General features: G+C 36.5%; 1 protein-coding gene across 2 annotated transcripts in view; it reads left to right on the top strand.

Moving 5' to 3' along the window:
• The first annotated feature begins 267 nt into the window (after positions 1-267).
• The window catches only part of LANCL2 (LanC like glutathione S-transferase 2), a 53,329-nt gene continuing 35,273 nt past the window's right edge, over positions 268-18,323 (top strand). Inside the window, exon 1 of one of the 2 annotated variants that reach the window (XM_081287655.1) lies at positions 268-1,730. In XM_081287655.1, the coding sequence (XP_081143781.1) occupies positions 1,524-1,730 (207 nt within the window). In that variant the 5' untranslated portion in view covers positions 268-1,523. The remainder of the gene's footprint in view (positions 1,731-18,323) is intronic. The other variant, XM_081287654.1, reaches the window with a different exon arrangement.

The raw sequence follows: 18,323 nt of genomic DNA, 5'->3' as shown, positions 1-18,323 counted from the left end.
GAACTTCTGGTCTCTAAGTCTCCCATATGAGGATGTGTTTCACATCCACAGCCTTATGGGATTGGGCAAGAGTGGGAAGCCAGGTCTCTACTCACATCAGCCCACTCTAAAGCCACAGAGGCAGCAGTGATTGATAAGGTATTCTCTATCATGTCACCATGTACATAATTTCAGAAAAATGTACCCATTATGCTGTGCTGTGATTTTTGCATTTCTCATCCACTAGCTAGGCATTCTCAGAAACTTTTTAATCTCTTATGTCCTCATGGCCTAGCACCAATTAGAAGAAAACTAAAATAAGACTTTTCTCTTAAGGAGGACAAATCATATTGATTTGGTTCTAAATAAATAGCATGAAGAATAAAAGAGAATCAATAAAAGACTGAAGTTAATATATTATAATTATATAAATGCAAAGTTCTATTTGCTTGTGTCCTTTTTTTTATGATACTTATTGTGCTCCAGGGCATTTACAGTAATAGCGAAGGGATCTCTCTGGTCAATAAAATATTTCGATGATTAAATATGCTTTCACATTATCTCTTGTTACCAAAGATGTCCATTTTTTTTTTCAAAACAAAGAAACTGAAAATAAAACACAAGATTAAAAATAAATAAATAAAGCCTGTGGCTCCTCCTCCAAGACAACCCCCCCTCCCAACAGTGATGAATAGGAGGGACTGTATTCCTCGCCCCTGGAGACTATCGTTGCAGATAGTCTGTTTTGAAATTCTTTTCTTTAGAGGATATTTTTTTCTCTCTCTCTCTCTCTCTCTCTTTAAAAATATCAAACAAAGCTGCTGTTTGCTATTCCTGTGGCTGGCGCACCACCTGGGGCTGAGGACATGGGCGGCATCACCGGGCTGGGGAAAATGCAGATTGATGATGGAGCGTCGGGGGATGCGCTTTTCCTTCTCTGCGAACAGCACACTCCTTGAATGACAGCAAATTCTCTACAGGTTTTCCCTGCGGGAACGTGCCCCTCGCGGTTCATTCGGTTTTCTCTAGAAAATCGGCCACCGGAGACGACCCGGGCGCGGCTTTACTGGAGCGGTTCCAGACCCGGGGGCTCCAGCCCAGCCTGCGCGTACCCGCGGACAGGCTCTGCGGGCTACTATCCTGGTCCCAGCAAGGCCAGGGCCGGCGGATGGCGTGAGCGTATTCCGAACCGCCGAGGGCAACGGAGGTCCCGCCGAGCCCACTTTTCCCGCCGCAGCGAACAGCAGCCGCGCGGGGCGGAGGCACCACGTGCAGCTCACCGGCTGCATCCAGATGTGCAGGCACCCCGCGGTGAAGAAGGCCACCAGGCGAGGCTATAGCGAGTTCCAAGACTCCGCTCATCCCGCCAGCTCACAGTTTCGCTCTTTCTAAAGGAAGCCCTTGGCTCCGGCTGCGGGATCTTCGGTAGGTGACTGGCGCGCGAGACAGCGCTGCTCCAGCCGGAACGCCCCGGCAGGAGGTTTGTCCCCGCCCGCGCGCCGTGCCGCGCGGCACCTAGGGTGGGGAGAGGGCGCGCGGCGGAGATGGGCGAGACCATGTCAAAGAGGTTGAAATTGCATCTGGGAGGGGAGGCGGAGATGGAGGAGCGCGCGTTCACCAATCCCTTCCCGGACTACGAGGCCGCCCTCGCCGCCGCGGGGCTCACTACCGGAACCTCAGAAGAGTCGGGCTGTGTTCGCACCCAATCCACCACAGATGAGTTCGGCCTTCCTTTCCACCACGACGGCAAGGTGAGTCGGCGGCCCTGCCTCGGGAAAGGCCCGGCGGGGGTGGGGGGGCGCCAGCGGTGGTAGCGTCCATCCGTCGCGGCCGGCGGCGCGTTGACGTCACCCGCGCGCGTCGCTGCTGGCAGTCCCGGGCTAGGCACAGTGCGATGTGCGTTTGTCGTCCGCCGGCGCCAGCCTGCCGAACGAGAATGGCCTAGGGGCTTTTATTGCAGTGGCCACTTCAATGGCAGTATACGCCTCCTGGGCCCTCCGGTCTTTAAAACTCTAATGGAGCGCTTTGTTTCCTGGCGTACTAGTGGGTACTAGTGGCGATTGGGTATGCAGATTTATGTACCGAAGAAGGCCTGCCTCCTGGCTTCCTTCTCTAAAACTGATGAATTTAATGTCAAAAACCTATTTGCATTTCTCCCTAGCCTGATTGTGTGTGGATGTCATACTTGGTTAGTTCCCCACCCTTGGACCTTATCTGACGAATAGTAGCAAAAAAGCATTGTTCATAAAATCAAGTCTTGTCATTTTTTTTTTTTTTTTTTCCTGCGTGAAGACGGGAGTAAGAAGAGAAACTTTACTCTGTAAGGGTCCTCGCTGGGCCAGAGAATGAAATTAACGTAAACAAATTAACAGAAAGCACATAAATTTATTTCATGTTTTATTGACATAGGAGCCTCATAAAGAAATGAAGATGAAAGTGGCAAAACCAAATGCATTTATATTAGGCCAAACAACAAGAGACAATTATTGGAAGGGAACTAAAATACTGTTTATACGGAGAATAAAGGAATGTGATTATTTTAATAAATATAAAATTCTTCTGTCTTCCACGCCTTGTCCCTGGTGATAAGAATGTTTCTCCTGGTATTGGGGCAGGTATCTTTTCCATGGAAGTTTTATCTCCTACTTTCAGGAGGAAAAGGGGAGGTTTTGAACACCCACCTGCTGTTTCTCAAGTGCTTTTAGCTCAAAATAATCCTTTTGCCAAAATGATATGTTTTACTGGGACATATTCTGCCACTTTTCTCTGGAATGTGAATACGATTTGTTCATGTTTGGTAAAACCACACATTTACCAAGTTGTCTTTTTCTCTATGTATTACAAGGCTCCTTTCACTTCCCTGGCTCCCCATGCATTTTATTTTTGAAAAGGGAGAAGTTGGCCAAAACTAGGAAGGTAAATTTGAAAGAGCCATTGGTCTGAATATGAAATCTAATGACTTCTCTAAGCCTCTTTTGTCTTACTTGTGATTAAAAGTTGAATAATCATTCCTAACTCAGGGATGTTAGTGATGAATTAAAGAATATAAATTGCCCAGCAGAATGCCTGATCTGCTACCTAGTAGGCTCTGAATAAATGTTAACTGTTTCTTAGCAGTTTAATTGCTATGCTTTAGAACTCATATATCAATGTTGTTTTTCTCTGTTTCCTCTCTTTTTCATATGTCTGTTATATTTGTGACTTAGTGTTCAATTTTTTTACAACAAATATCTCTAGCAAACACTTTTTAAAATCATTTATACTTATAATTAGTTGCTCTTTCAATACTTCGAGGTTTAGTGAAAAATGAAGTGAACTCTTGACAGCCTTTTGATAGGGGCAGGTGAGCATCATTTTCAACCTCAATGAATAAGATAAATATTGGGACAACTTACAGTACCAAAATTACAAATTTTTATTTTTACACTTTATATTTCAATAACTGTGATTTTGATCTCTGCTTTACACGAAATCAATTTGTTTAAAAATCAACAAATAATGAATGTGTCTTGTGACCAATTGTCTATGCAATTAAAATAGTAATAAATTGTCTTGGAGACCTATGCCAGTGGTTGTGATTATGTACTTAAGAAAAGGGGAAATGGAAAATTTGTTCTTGAATGTGAAAATGAGCACTTTTTACAGTATTGGCCAAAATATGAAAAACAGTGAATCAAGATAATAGCAGGTTTTAAACAATGGGAGATTTCTATAGCAAATACTCTCAATACTTTACAGTCATTTCCTCCCTAACTTTTACTGGAATTTACTGTGGCCATGGACTTCAAGGGAATTGACTTCAGTTCCAGGTTTGTTCACATAATAATTGTTGGCAGGGCTCTTTAGTTATTATTTGGAGGCTTCAGTTTCTTACCACACATAAGCCTTGCCATAGGGCTGTTTCAGGACATAGGGACTGGCTTCCTTCAAGGTGTACAAGAACAAGATGGAAGCTGCTGTCTATTTTATAATCTCAGAAGTGACCTATCACACAAATGAAGGGATTATACAAGCATATTAATATTAAGTGGTTTTCAGCCTTGCAGCCAAGAAATGAACTTGTTGGGGGAAGGCATGTCCATTGGCTGGCAGAGAAATGGGTGTGATACTGTACCACTGGAACTTGCTGGAAGTGTACCCTCTGGAACCATGCAATGAGTGGTATAGTAAGTGAGAATACACAAATGATATAATGAAGGCACAAGAAAGAGATTACTTCTGCCCACTGGCACCAGGAAAGGCTTTTCAGATTAAGGTGATATTTTTGAGGTCCTTGAAGATTAAGTAGGACTTGCCAGCCTAAGGTAGAGAACTACATGAGCAAGGACTTTGGAGATAGATGCAGTACTAAAATAGTAGATTGTCAAGGAGTAAAACATGGCTGGAGAAGAGGGAGCATGAATGACATGGGAGTTTGAGACAAAAGGTAGAGAGGGGCTGATTTTGATGGATCTGAAGGATTTTAGAACTTTTTCCGCAGAAAAATGAAATCAGGAAAACTTACTTTGCATCCTTAATTTGGTATAATATTGAGTTATTGGAATGCTTTATTTTAAAATTTTATTTAATTTTTCATATTTTTGTTTAAAAGTGGATGGTCTTTCTATCAAAATTTGTTTAACTTCATATTTTACAAACATAAGGAAAACAGCACTTCTCAATAGCCCAGAGAAATATAATTCCTTTTTCTTCTTTCAAAATGAAGAGGTGTATTCCTATAGTCCCAGCTATGTGGGAAGTTGAGGCAGGAAGACCATCTTGAGCCCAGGAGTTGGAGGCTGCCTGAATAACATAGACTCTGTCTCTTAAACACACATGTATATATGCTTTTATACATACATAACAAAATGAACTGTAGTGGTATATGGGTGTGGAGTAGAGGAATAAACTCTATAGCCTTTCTTCTCAAAATGAGGTTTGTGGACCAAGAGCACAAACATTTCCAGAAAACTTGTTAGGAATGCAAATCCCACCTCAGATCTAGTGAGCCACATTTTAACAAGATCACCAGGCCCAGGGTTATCCTAAATGTGAGAAGTAATATTCTTTCTCGCTCTATGACATTGTTGAATTTTCTTTTAATATGATCTTAACCACCAACCAGTTTTTAATTCCTAATATGGAAAGGTATTGACAGAAGGGTGATGGGAAGATTATGGAGAGGAGGCTAATGAAATAGTAAATTAACATTTCCCATTTTGTGAATAAACTGAAGTATACAGCAGTTAATTACTTGGATAGACTTATTTGCTACTTTTCTGTCACTTACTTGCTTTTAAGTTGGAGCAGGTTACTTAACTACATTGAAACTTGGCTTTCTTACCTCATCGACTTGTTAAAAGTTAAAGTGAAAGTTTAATTGAAGTTCTTAATATAGTTATAATATGTTTGTTAAAAGCTTGTAGTAATGATAGTTGTAATACCCCATTTTTATATAATTTTTATAATGGTTAATTAAGTTAATACATTTAAAACGTTCAGAACAATGCCTGATATAAGTGGTAATTAGCTATACATAGTTACTGATGCATAGGTAAGTAGTGAGAATTTAGTTAATGGTAGCTATTAACATCATGCATTTTATATTATAAAATGTGATAATGACAATTTACTTTAAAATTTATATTTTCAGTAGAATACACAAAATATTACATAACCGTTGCTTTAATAAACTTCTTGCAATTATTAACTTTCTTGGGATTATGCCATATTTGCCTTAGAGATTATACATAGGAGATCATCAATAACTTTTTTATGTCACACATCAAACTGGATTGAGATTTGTTTAGGATAGGTAATCTACAATATTTTCTACTCATAATAGAGTTTGAAATAAGAAAAACAGAATCAGACCTGATTACGTAAACCAATCCTTATGTTTCTGGAGAATGAACTATTTTTAAACATCTAAGCAAAGAGCATTTTCTTGATACAGATTCAGTTTAGGTAAGGACCTATTTATCATAAATATCACTAGTGAAGGTAGATGTTTCCATAACCATCTAATTCTTTACTGTAGAAAGATGCAGTTCTCCTGTCCACTTTCCCCTTTCATAATCAGCTTTGAGGTAAGGATTATGGGTTGTTTTATTCATTTTTGTTTAACAGAATGGAGTGTTAGAAAACCAAACCCAAAGCTTTTCAAATGTGTAAGACATCACAGAGCATCTTACTTACAAGTAAGATCCTTAAAGATGTGAGATTATGGAATGTACTTTCTTCTAACAAAAAGTTTTGTAAAACCTTTCCTAAGAAAGATCGACTGGTGTATTTACATTAGCAACTTTTTATATATCCTCACATAGAAGATGTGGGTCAAAAATCTATTTTTATTATCTGCAAAACTTGTAGGCAAGTCTTTCTCTCTAATTTTTTCATCTATTCAATGGTAATGATAGTACTGTTTTTAGTATTATCCAGAGGGTTAAATTAGATGAAGGGTCTTAAGTGCTTATCATATATCAGGAATGTATGAATTATCTTATTAGTAAGTACTCCTAGTACATTTAAACTGTTATTCATACAACAAGTTTGATTCATGCATAACTGTTCAGAAATTACTGTTGTGTTTTTAGGAGTTATTTACATTAAACATTGATTTTGGAAGTTTTTACTAACCTCTAGTTGAAATCTTAATTTTTAAAAAGTTTATCATCAATCTTTTTAACACTTTCTGTATTTTTATATATGGTAATTGTATTTCTTCAAACCAGCATTAAATTTTCATTAAGAAAATACAGGGAACATTATTATTTTAGAAAAAGAATGATTGCATGTTTCTTACTTTTCAGATGGAACTACTTATTTCTTCAAGAAATACCATGTCTTTCACTAAATACCTTTTTTTTTTTTTTTTGTACCAGAGAGTGAACTCAAGAGTGCTTAATCACTGAGCTACATCCTTAGCTCTTTCTTTTGTATTTTATTTAGAGACAGAGTCTCACTGAGTTGTGGGTCAAAAGCCTACTTTTATTGTCTTCAAAACTTGTAGGCAAGTCTTTCTCTCTTAACTTTAGTTTTTTCATCTATTCCATGGTGATGATAATACTGTTTTCAGTATTATTCAGAGAGTTAAATTAGATGAAGGGTCTTAAGTACCTGCCATATATCAGGAGTGTGTGAATTATATTATTAGAGCCACACCAAGTTGCTGAGGCTGGCTTTGAACTCTCAATTCTCCTGTCTCAGCCTCCTGTGCCACTGGGATTATAGGTGTGCACTGCACCTGGCTACATACCTTTTTTATGTCATCTTTGTACTTCATCACAAAACATTATCCTTGCTACTTTCCACATAGCAAACTCCATAAGATGCATGCTAGATGCTTGTTTTCTCCTTGAAGCTGAATTGTTAACCATGATGAAGCCATTTGAGGGGTTAAATAAGTTAGTTGTGTTAGTTTTCTATTGATAACATTATAAAAATAATATCATAAATTAACTTTGATTGGGAAAAGGGGAGGGAGGGTAGAGAGGGTGCATGGAGGCAGGAAAGATGGTGGAGTGAGATGGACATCATTACCCTAGATACATGTATGACTGCACATATGGTGTGACGCTACATTGTGTACAACCATAGAAATGTAAAGTTGTGCTGCAGTTGTGTACAATGAATCAAAATGCATTCTGCTGTCATATATACCTAATTAAAATAAATAAATTAATTAATTAAAAAAAAAGAAGGCTGATGATGGATGCTCTGATCCTTGATGCAAGGGCTGGGTAATTAGGTGTTTTCAGCTTATGAAAATTCATTATGTTTGAGTCTGTATGTTTGTAATTCTTCAATTAAAAGGAAAAACAAACAAAATTAGCAGCTTAAAATAGCACCTATTTATTTTCTCTGGGTTCTGTAAGTCAGAGTGTAGCTCAGCTGGTTCCTCTGCTCAGAATTTCTCAAGATGTTAGTAGGCCTGTGTTCTTTTCTGGAAGCTCTGGGGGATGGACTGCTTCCAATTTTAGTTCCTGTGGTTGTCAGACTGTGGTGCACATTTCCTTGCTGCTGTTGGCCATGGTGGTCTCCCCCCTACCCCCCAACCCCATGTTGCCCAAGTCTTCATGATTTCTATGTGGCTTCTCTAGCAACAGTACATTGAGTCTCTTTCATGTTTGACATTTTTTTTTCCTCATCACCTTCTGTTATAGCTCTCAGTCAAAGCTCTCTGCTTTTAATGGCTCATGGGATTGAATTGGTCTTACCTAGGTAATTCATTACACTATCTGTTTTAAAGTTTGTAATCTGTTTCAGGTTTCAGGGACTTAGGCATATTTGGGGGTGGCTATATTGTAAAAGCCCTTAGTTTATCAATCTTGAGCTGGATATCTGGGTTCAAACTCTGACCCTGCCACTTCCTATTAGCATCACTTTTGGTAAGTGACTTTTCCTCTCTCCCTGTGCTGCATACCTTCATTTGCAAAATATGGGAATGATTGCCCCTTAGACCTTAGGTTTTTTTATAATGACAGTGAAGGACAACAACAGACTCAGAGGATATATAGTCTCTTAATGAAGTATAGGATAAAATTAAATGCACACAGCTCTGCAAGGCAAGCTCAGCAGCATTTTCCATTTGAGGAACAAGCTTTCGTGGACTTCCAGTCCATAAAGTGCTCCACTGATGATACTTCCTTATCGAAGTAAGGGTGTCTTAGGACCTATAAGAAACCCCTTCCCAGCCTGACAAAGGTTATTAATGCCTTTCCATCTTCTCTTCACCCTTCTAAATATTCTGGCTACTCACCTACTTCCAGGAGCAATAATAACCCCAGTAAATTCCTGAATACCCTCTACAAGGGTGAATTGAAGATTATTTTTCAAGATGCACCATTTTCCTAGCTCCTCTAGGCTGTAGATACATTTGAAGTTTTAGTATCATTCTACATATCTTTCAGAATATTTCATGTTATATGTTGCTAAGTCAAACATTTATTATGTGTTCTCATAATTATTCTTATGATTGTCTTATTAGATCAGGAACTTGGGAGGGAAGATTCAATCTTATCCAACTTTTTATTCTAGTAATAGTGTCTGGCAATTTGATTATTTTTTTTAAATAACTGAATGAAATAATCTAATTTTAGACTTACAATTTGCTAATGAGCCACATTTTTATTTCATTTTTTCCTCCTCAAGTATTTCCTAGGTGTCTGAAGATTTTATATATATATATATATATATATATATATATATATATATATATAATATTCAACATTTTATTATATATTAAGTTAATAAACTATTGTATTACACTTGCTGAGCCTTATGCCAAGATAAAGAAAATTTCAGTAAAACTGAATAATTTCAGTGATAGCTTTTTAGCATTCTTATCAGCTATAAGTTTTATAAAATTATAAAAATTTGTGAAATCAACTTTTTTTTCCATATTCAATATAAAAAATGGGGTTGGGAGGGAGAGCAAGGGAGGAAGATTATCTATAGATAGGGAATAGGGGTGGGAGGGAAATGCAGGGAGAAGGGGAATAGCATGGATGGTGAAAAGACACCCTCATCATTATACAAAATACATGTATGAAGATATGAATTTGTTGTCAACATACCTTATATACAATCAGAGATATGACAAATTGTGGTATAAAGGTGTACTAAGAATTATAATGCAAAATAAATAAATAAATAAATACATTAAAAACATAGCTTTTGAACATGGTGATTTTCCGTGCCCTTTTTTAAAATCTAGAGATGGGTCAGAGAGATACAGAATATATGCATATGTTCTAGGAAATAAAAAATTTGGAAATAAATTATTTCCCTTAATTATTCTTATGAAGTACATGGCAAAAAGAGCATGGCTAAAGAGGAATATAATTTCCCCAATTTTTTTTTAAGAACTTAACTGGGTTAAATGTCACCCAGAGTTTGCCTGTCTCTTTCATTTTTTCTCTCTTTCTCCTGCTCCCATCTTCATCTCAGGTTCTTTCTCCATTTCTGTCTCCTTCTTCATCTCCCTCTCCCTCCTTTCTCCTTCTCCTCTTGCTCCAGGAAAAAAAGCTCTCCCATCTAAATTCTAAGATTTATTATCATGAAGAACATTGTAAAGAAGGAAATGGGTGCCAGTTATAAGCCACTTTCCTGCCTCTGCACCTTGTCTCTGTGTCTCCTTTATTATTCCTTATAATAAATCTTTCCATATACATGCATTGTGCATCCTTTGTAATAACAAGTGTAGTGATGATGCCTTACAAGGAATTTTACAACCAGTGATTAATAGCTACTCCATTATATTATATTTTGCTTTATAACACATCTGGGCATTTTTGTATGGGAAAACAAACCTCCCTTATTAGAATACAACATTTTCTTTCTGATTGCAATGCCTTTGCAAAGGATCAATCTCAGATAAAATCTCAGTGATAAAACCTCCAAAGTTTTTCCCTTATGCATTTTACAGGTATATTTGTACAATGTGAGTGAGTGAGTGAAGGCTGTAGGTCTTGAAAATCTTAAAGGTAAATTGTAAATCCAGATTCCCGCAAAGATTTGTACAATAAGAAGAGAGCGTAGGGAGCCCAGGAACTCTGGAATTAATAATCTACTCAAAGCTCCAAGAGTTTTCTCTCTTTTTGCCTTGTGACCTCCAGTGAGCCTTACTTTTCTCATCTAAAAATTGAAAATTAATGGATGATGAAAAGAGTGACTGAACTATGATGTAAGGTTCATTGTGCCAGGTACATAATAAATGTTTAATAATTGTTATAATAATACCATTATTAAATGAGATGAACCAGTTAAATTTCTCTTGGTATAGTAATCTCCATCAAATGCAAATAGAATTTGTAGAATAAAATAGCATTACCTGTTTTCTTTGTTTAGGAGATTTGGATCCAATATAGAGATTCAAAGTCTCTTTTATATAAGATAGTTAGAAAAGGAGGAACTAAAAAATGTACCTTAAAGTAAAGTACAGTTCTGGGCATGTTGGTATACACCTGTAAAGCCAGCTACTAAAGAGGCTGAAGACAGAAGATCATTAGGTTTGAGGCCAGCCTACGCAATTTATTAGCAAGGCCATCTCAAAATAAAAAGGGCTGGGGAATGTAGCTCAGTAGTAAAGTGCCTGCTTATATGCGTGGAGCACTGGGTTCAATCCCTAGTACTGGGGGGTGGGAGAGAGCACAGAGCAGAAGAATGATTTTTGCAGTGAAATTTTAGACTATATTAAACAGAATTCACATTAAAAATATACATCATAAATATGAGAAATGAAAACTTAATAGTGTATTCTTTGGAATAAAGTTCATTACTCAGCCACATATGAATGTGAGTTAGGTTTACATTCACAACAATAAACATAAAACTCTTATTTAAAAATATCTTGATTAGATTTTATTTGCCTTATAACAAGAAATCTAGGGGTAGGCAATTGATAAGGTCTTGATAAGATTGAATAAGATTAGGGCCAGGATTTCTGCTGTTTATTTTGGTCTTTCTCTCAAATTTTTTCTGTTATAGTACAAGATGGCTGCTGTAGCTTCAGATATCATGTTCAGGTTTTCAGTGGGGAGAGAAAGGAAGAAGTACCTATTCTCTTTCTCTCATTTATCAATAAAAATAACAACTTTCAAGATCTGGGAGATTTGCACTTAGGTCTCATTGGTCAGAATCATGTCATATGACTTACCCTTTTTATAGAAAATCTGGAAGAATAGTAGCTCTTCTGGGGATGGATATATTGTTGTTATAAGGAGAAAGGGTGTGGGGAATAGATGAACCTACCCTGTAAGTTCTGCCATACCAGGTATTATGAAGAGATATTACCCACATTTTTTCTTCATCTGCATCTCTTTGATTATAGCAGAAAATAAACAATAGGACTCAAGAGGCCTAAGTTACTAATTTGAAGTCAGAGTTATCAGTCAGTTGTATGGGGAATCAGATAATTATTTTTTTTGACACATTTTTCAATATTTATTGTTGGAGTATCCTCTAAAAGACCATTGGGAGATAGTGGTACCTTTGAGAGGTGGGGCCTTGTTGAAGGAAGTTAGGTCACTGGGGGGACATGTCCTTGAGGGGGATATTGGGAACCTTGCCACTTTTCATTCTCTGCTTCTTCAGTTCATAAGGTGATCAGTTTTGCTCTATCATGGACTCCTGTCATGCTGTAGGGTACTGTCAAATGCTCAGAATGACAGGGCCAAGTGACCATATACTGAAATCTCTGAAACCATAAACCAAAATAGATATTTTTTTCCGTATAAGTTATTTATCTTGGGTATTTCAGCTAACTTAACATAGCAACAAAATAAAATACATTTACAAGTATATCGTCAAATAATAGGAAATGGCAAATCTTGAAAAATTTTTAGTAAGCAAGGATTGGTAAAATGGAGTCTCTTTATATTACATCACCTCTGAAATATCATTGATATTGAATTCATTGGTGTGCTGTCTTTATCATTTTATGTGAGTAAGCATATTTGTAAAGATGTTTATAAAGTTGCTGTTTGTGTTAGATTTTTAGCTTACCTTTTAAAATAAGAGAATGTATTTTACCACCATGATTGAGTAGGAATTGTTGTAATTTACTACTCTAAATAACATTTAATTAGAGAGATAATTTTGAAAGCTAATGTTATGTTTTAGATACTGAGTAGAAACCATAGTCTACTTGTGCATTTTATTTTAATCTTTTGCAAATGATAAATATGATAAGGAGGAAAAAAGCATACTCAATACCTACATGACAATTGAAATATATACTTATAAATGTAAATCCTCTTTGACAAAATTAGTTGGCTGTAACCACCTCAGCTAATACTTACTGAAGCTTAAAAATGTGGGCAGGGATGGGGATTTTAAAGGAATTGCAGGCATATATCATTTTATCATAGTTCACTTTATTGATTGCACTTCATCGATAATGGTATTTTTAACACATTGAAGATTTGTGCGAATCCTGCATTGAGCAAATCTAGCTATACCATTTTCCAACATGTGTTCACTTCATTTTTCTGTGTCACATTTTAGATATTCTCATAGTATTTCAAACTTTTTCATCATTATTGCATGTTTTATGATGATTGTTGAGACCTTTGATACTACTATTGTAATTGTTTGAGGCACCATGAAATGTGCCAGTATAAGATGGCAAACTTAAGTGTATATTCTGACTGCTCTACCAGCCATTCCCCTATTTCTTTCATTTTACTTAGACTTCTGTATTGTCTGAGACACAAAATTATTGAAATTAGACTAATTTGTAATCCTACAGTGGTCTCTAAACTGATTTAAACTGAAATTTGTGTGACTCTTACAGTGAATGAAAGAGTCACACATCTTTCAGTTTAAATCAGAAGCTAGAAATTATTAGATTTAGTGATGAAGGTGTTTCAAAAGCCAAGACAGACCCAAAGCTAGGTCTCTTCTGCAAAACAGTAGCCAGAGGAAAAGTTCTTGAAGGAAATTAAAAGTGCTTCTCCATTGAACACAGAAATGATAATAAAGTGGTAATGGAGAAAGTTTTAGTGAACAGGACTGCCACAATATTCCCTAAAGGTAAAACCTAATTCATCGCAAAGCCCTAAGTCTTTTCAGTTCTGTGAAGACCGAGAGAGGGAAGGAAACTACAGAAGAAATCTTTGAAACTAGCATTGGTTGGTTCATAAGGTTTAAGAGGCCATCTCCATATAATAAATGTGCAAAATGAAGTAGCAAATGCTAATGTAAATACTGTGAAAAATCATCCAGAATATTTAGCTCAGATAGTTGATGAAGGTAAGGTTACATCCAACCACAGATTTTCAAGGCAAACAAAATAGTCTTCTCTTGGAAGAAAATGCCATCTAGGATTTTCAGAGCTAGAGAGCAGAAGTCAATGCTCCATTTAAAGCTTCAAAGGACAGGCTGAGACTCTTATTAGGGGCTCATGCAGCTGGTGGCTTTATGTTAAAGCTTATGCTCATTTACCATTCTGAAAATCCTAGAGCCTTTATGAATTAGTTATGCCAAATCTACTTTGTGTTCTGTAAATGGAACAACAGAGCCTGGACAATAGCACATCTGTTTCTGATATGATTTACTGACCTTGAGAACAACTGCTCAGAAAAGAAAAAATCATTTTAAAATACTAATACTTATGGACAGCACAGTACAGGTGTACACCACCACACCATGGTCACTCTAGAGCTGTTATGGAGATGTACATGAGACTGTTTTCATGCCTGCTAACACAACATTCATTCTCCAGCCCATAGATCAAAGAAATTTCAACTTTCAAGTCTTAGTATTTAAGAAATATAGTTTGTAAGGCTGTAGCTGACATGGATAGTGATTCCTCTAATGGATCTGGGTAAAGTAAATTGAAAACTTTCTGGAAAGGATTGTTCATTTTAGATACCATTGAGAGCATTTGTGTAATGAGGTCAAACTATGAACATTTTGGGGGTGGGGCACTTGGCCACTGAGCCACATCCCCATCCCTGTATTGTATTTTATTTAGACACAGTCTCACTGAGTTGCTTAGCTCCTCACTGTTGCTGAGGCTGGCTTTGAACTCATGATTCCCCTGCTTCAGCCCCTGGGCTGCTGGGATTACAGGTGTGCACCACCACACCTGGCCAAGCTATAAATATTAATAGGAGATTGGAAAAAGCTAATTTTCACCCTTATGGATGACTGTGAGGGATTCAAGACTTCAGTGGAGGACTGTGAAAGTGGTGAAATAGAAAGAGAACTAGAAGCAGAGTCTGAAGATGTGACTAAGTTGCTGCAACCTCATTATAGAACTTGGAGTTGCTTTGTATGGATGAGCAAAGACTGGTTTCTTGAAATGGAATCTTCTCCTTGTGAAGATGCTCTGAGCATTGCTGAAGGGACAAGAAAAGATTTAGAATACATAAACTTAGTGTTAAAACAGTGGCAGGATTTGAGAGGATTAACTACAGTTTTGAAACAAGTTCTACTGTAGGTAAAATGCTGTTAAACAATATCACTTGTTACATAAAAATCTTTCATGAAAGAATTGGTGGCTACCAAAGACAAGGGGGAAATGAGATGAGTCAGAGAAGGGATCCCTAAATTTTGTCTAAATGTACCTCTAACCAAATTTTGATTACAGACTTAAAGATACTTAGCTAAAGACAGAAGATCTGAACTGATATAGAGCTACTGCCCAAGAAACAGAATTTGCAATTCAACACAAGTAGGATAACAGACTACAAATTTGCATTCTAGTTGCCATACAAAATTACCTGCTCTATGAAGAACCACAAAAATAGGGGAGAAAAATAATTTTCTCTTTGGGAATGCTTAGTTGGGATAGACAAAAGACAGATTAACAAGAGAAAAACAGAGGCTTTTTAATTTGTACAGTGTATTTTCCATATGAATGGGAGGGACCAAGGGAATGAGTAAATCTCAGATTTGGCTTAGAAATCTGTTTATATTGCATCTCTAACTAAAAACAGTAAATTTTTAGAGAATACAGAAAATGAAGGAAAAGAAATTTGAATTTTCATGCATGCTAATTGAAGGAAGGCAAATAAATGAAAATTTATTATATTGATTTCTCTGGTGACTTCTCCAGGCTGATTGGTGTCTAAAGTTGTCTTTACTTGTTGAAAAGGGAAGACCGACATTTTTGTAAATTTATATCCTGCTTTTAGGCCAGTGGGGGAATGCAGAAAGCTGTTCTTGTATGCTTCTTCTGAGTTGTCTTCAACTCAGAATAAATAATTCTTATGTCAAAAAGGCATGTTTTAGGGTGGCATATTCTACTCTTCTACAATAGAAACACATTTTCATGAGAAAAGAAAATTAGCTGCAACCAACCTTGAAATGAACCAGGTAGTGAAACTAGCAGACAGGATTTTAAAGTGAGTACTGTAACTGTCTTCCACAAAGCACAGCAAAAATACTTTCAGTGAATAAAAAGATAGGAAAAATCAGCAGGGAAATGGAAAGGCAAAAAACAACATTATGGGTAGTCTAGAATTAATATAGACAAATCTGAAATTTAAAAGCTACTGGATGGATTTAGAGGAAAAAGTGACTGAACTTAAAAATAGATCAATAGACATTTATCCATTTGTGAAAAGTAAAGAAAATATTGAAGAGATAAAAAGCAACAGGGCTTCAAGGACTTATTAGATTATATGAAGCAATCTAACATAATTGGAATCATAGAAGGAAAGCAGAGGAAGGATGGGAAATAAAAATAATCTGAAGAAATATTGGGCGAGAATTTATAAATTCAATGAAAGATTAAAATTTGAAGAGCAAATCTTGAATAGAGAAGGGAAAAACAACACATTATGTATAGATAATTGATTAATGATGATTAATTAATTAATATGATTAATGGCTGATTTCTAGTTAAAAAATCCTGGAGAACAAAGGAGAGTGAAAAAAAAACATAAAAGTACTAATAGAAACTGTCATCTAGAATTTTTTATTCAGTGAAAACATCCTTCAAGAATGAAGGTAAAATATATTTTCAGATTAAAAAAAAAAAAGAATCCAAGACCCCTGAGAGAACTTGTAATTGCAAACCCATTCATTGAAATGGTGACATTTAAGGGGATATAGGTAAAAAAAAAAAAAAAAATTCTACTCTTTTATCTCTGAATTTGTTTACAAAACAGGTTGTACATGAAAATTGCATTATTATCTTGTAGGATTCATTGTTCCTGTATTGGTAATACAGATATCAGCTGTAACAGAAGAACTTGGGGTAGGACCTAAACCTATAAGATTCAGAGTTTCCGCATTTTACATGAAGTGGCACATTACTAACTGCAAATGGATTGTGAAAAGGTGTGGATATCTCTTGTATCCTCTAGAGCAACAACTTAAATTAATTTCCCTGCTAAAAGTTCAGCAGGAATATTAAAATACCTTTCTAAAAGTATTCAAACAATCCAAAAAGCAGGAGAAACAATAACAAAAACAAAAATCAAACAAACTGAAGAAGTTAAGAATGTGCCATCTCAAAATATGCTGAATTGGTATATTGATTATTTCAAGCTGAAATTACTTGAGAAACTGTGAGTTCCATTTGGCATCTCTTTTCCTACATGCAGCAAGCCATAAATATTCTTTTGGGAGAGAAATCTTTGTGCCAAGGCAGGAAAATAGCTTTTATCACCAGACATTGGTGTGTTAGTCAACTTTCTGCTTCTGGGACAAAATACCTGAGATTATCAACTTATTACAAAGAAAGCTTTATTTTGGTTCCTGGTTTCAGAGATTTTAGTCAATGGTCAATTGGCCTCTGTGCTTTTGGGCCTCTGGTGATGTAGCACATAGTGACAGGGAACATGTGGTAGAGCAAAGCTGCTCACCTTGTCGTGCTAAGGTTGCAAAGAGAGAAGGGAAGGGGCTGGGAATCCCAAATGCCCTTTCAATGGAATGCCCTCAATGGCTTAATTTCCTTCCACTAAGCTTCACTTACTAAAGGTTCCACCACCTCCAAATAGCACCACAAGCTAGTGACCAAGCCTTAGCATATTGGTCTTTGGGAGATATTTAAGATCTGTGATTGGGACCGTAATGAAGCCAAATATATAAGTTCATTGAGTTAACCCTTATTTTACACTAGATTTTGCATCCCTTTCATAAATCACTTAGTGACATTCTGGAATTTACTATTTGTAGTTCAGAGATTAGTCTTTTCTTCCTTTGCAAATTATTGTTGTCTAAAAATAATAAAAACATTGATTTGGACATTTTCTTTGGACTTCACTCTGTTGTAAAAATTCCCATGTAATACGCTTTTTTTCTTGCTAATCAGCTCTTGTATTAATTCAGTTCCTAAATCCAGCCAAAGAGCCTACATAAGAACTAAAGAGTGATAGAAGGGAATTCTCCCTCCCTACAAATCCAAGATATTTACTTTAACTCTGAATACAGAGAGACTAAAAATAAATGGACAGCAAAAGTAATCATCAATAAGAAAACTGATGTGACTTTAATATCACATAAGATAGATTTTATGACAAGAAGATAAAGAGGGTATTAGGTTTTAAATATTTACCTTTCATTAGTTTTGTTCTGAATGTACACAAAAATTTCTTGGATCAGAGATTTTTTTTGTTTACCAGACAGCACATAGCAGGTGGTTCCCTGTGACTCAGCTCTTAATGGTGAGGGTGATGCAGTGAAGGTGAGGTCTGCTGTCCTACATGCACAGAGTTGTATTACAGGCAAGAATGAAGAAAAAATAAATTTTCTGCACTTTTTATAAAGGGGAAAGAGGCAATGTCTACCCTTCCCCTTCTAGGAGAATCTTATTATAAATGTCTTACTCTAACCCTTTGGAATGTACACTAATTTCTATATGAAAAAGACCACCCCATTGTCCAGTTTTACCTTTTCTCATCCCTTTT

The sequence above is a fragment of the Spermophilus citellus genome (genome assembly GCF_964194105.1).
Source record: "Spermophilus citellus genome assembly, chromosome: 3".
NCBI classification, from domain to species: domain Eukaryota; kingdom Metazoa; phylum Chordata; class Mammalia; order Rodentia; family Sciuridae; genus Spermophilus; species Spermophilus citellus.
Note: the sequence above shows the minus strand (reverse complement) of the source record. Positions and strands in the feature narration are given on the sequence as shown.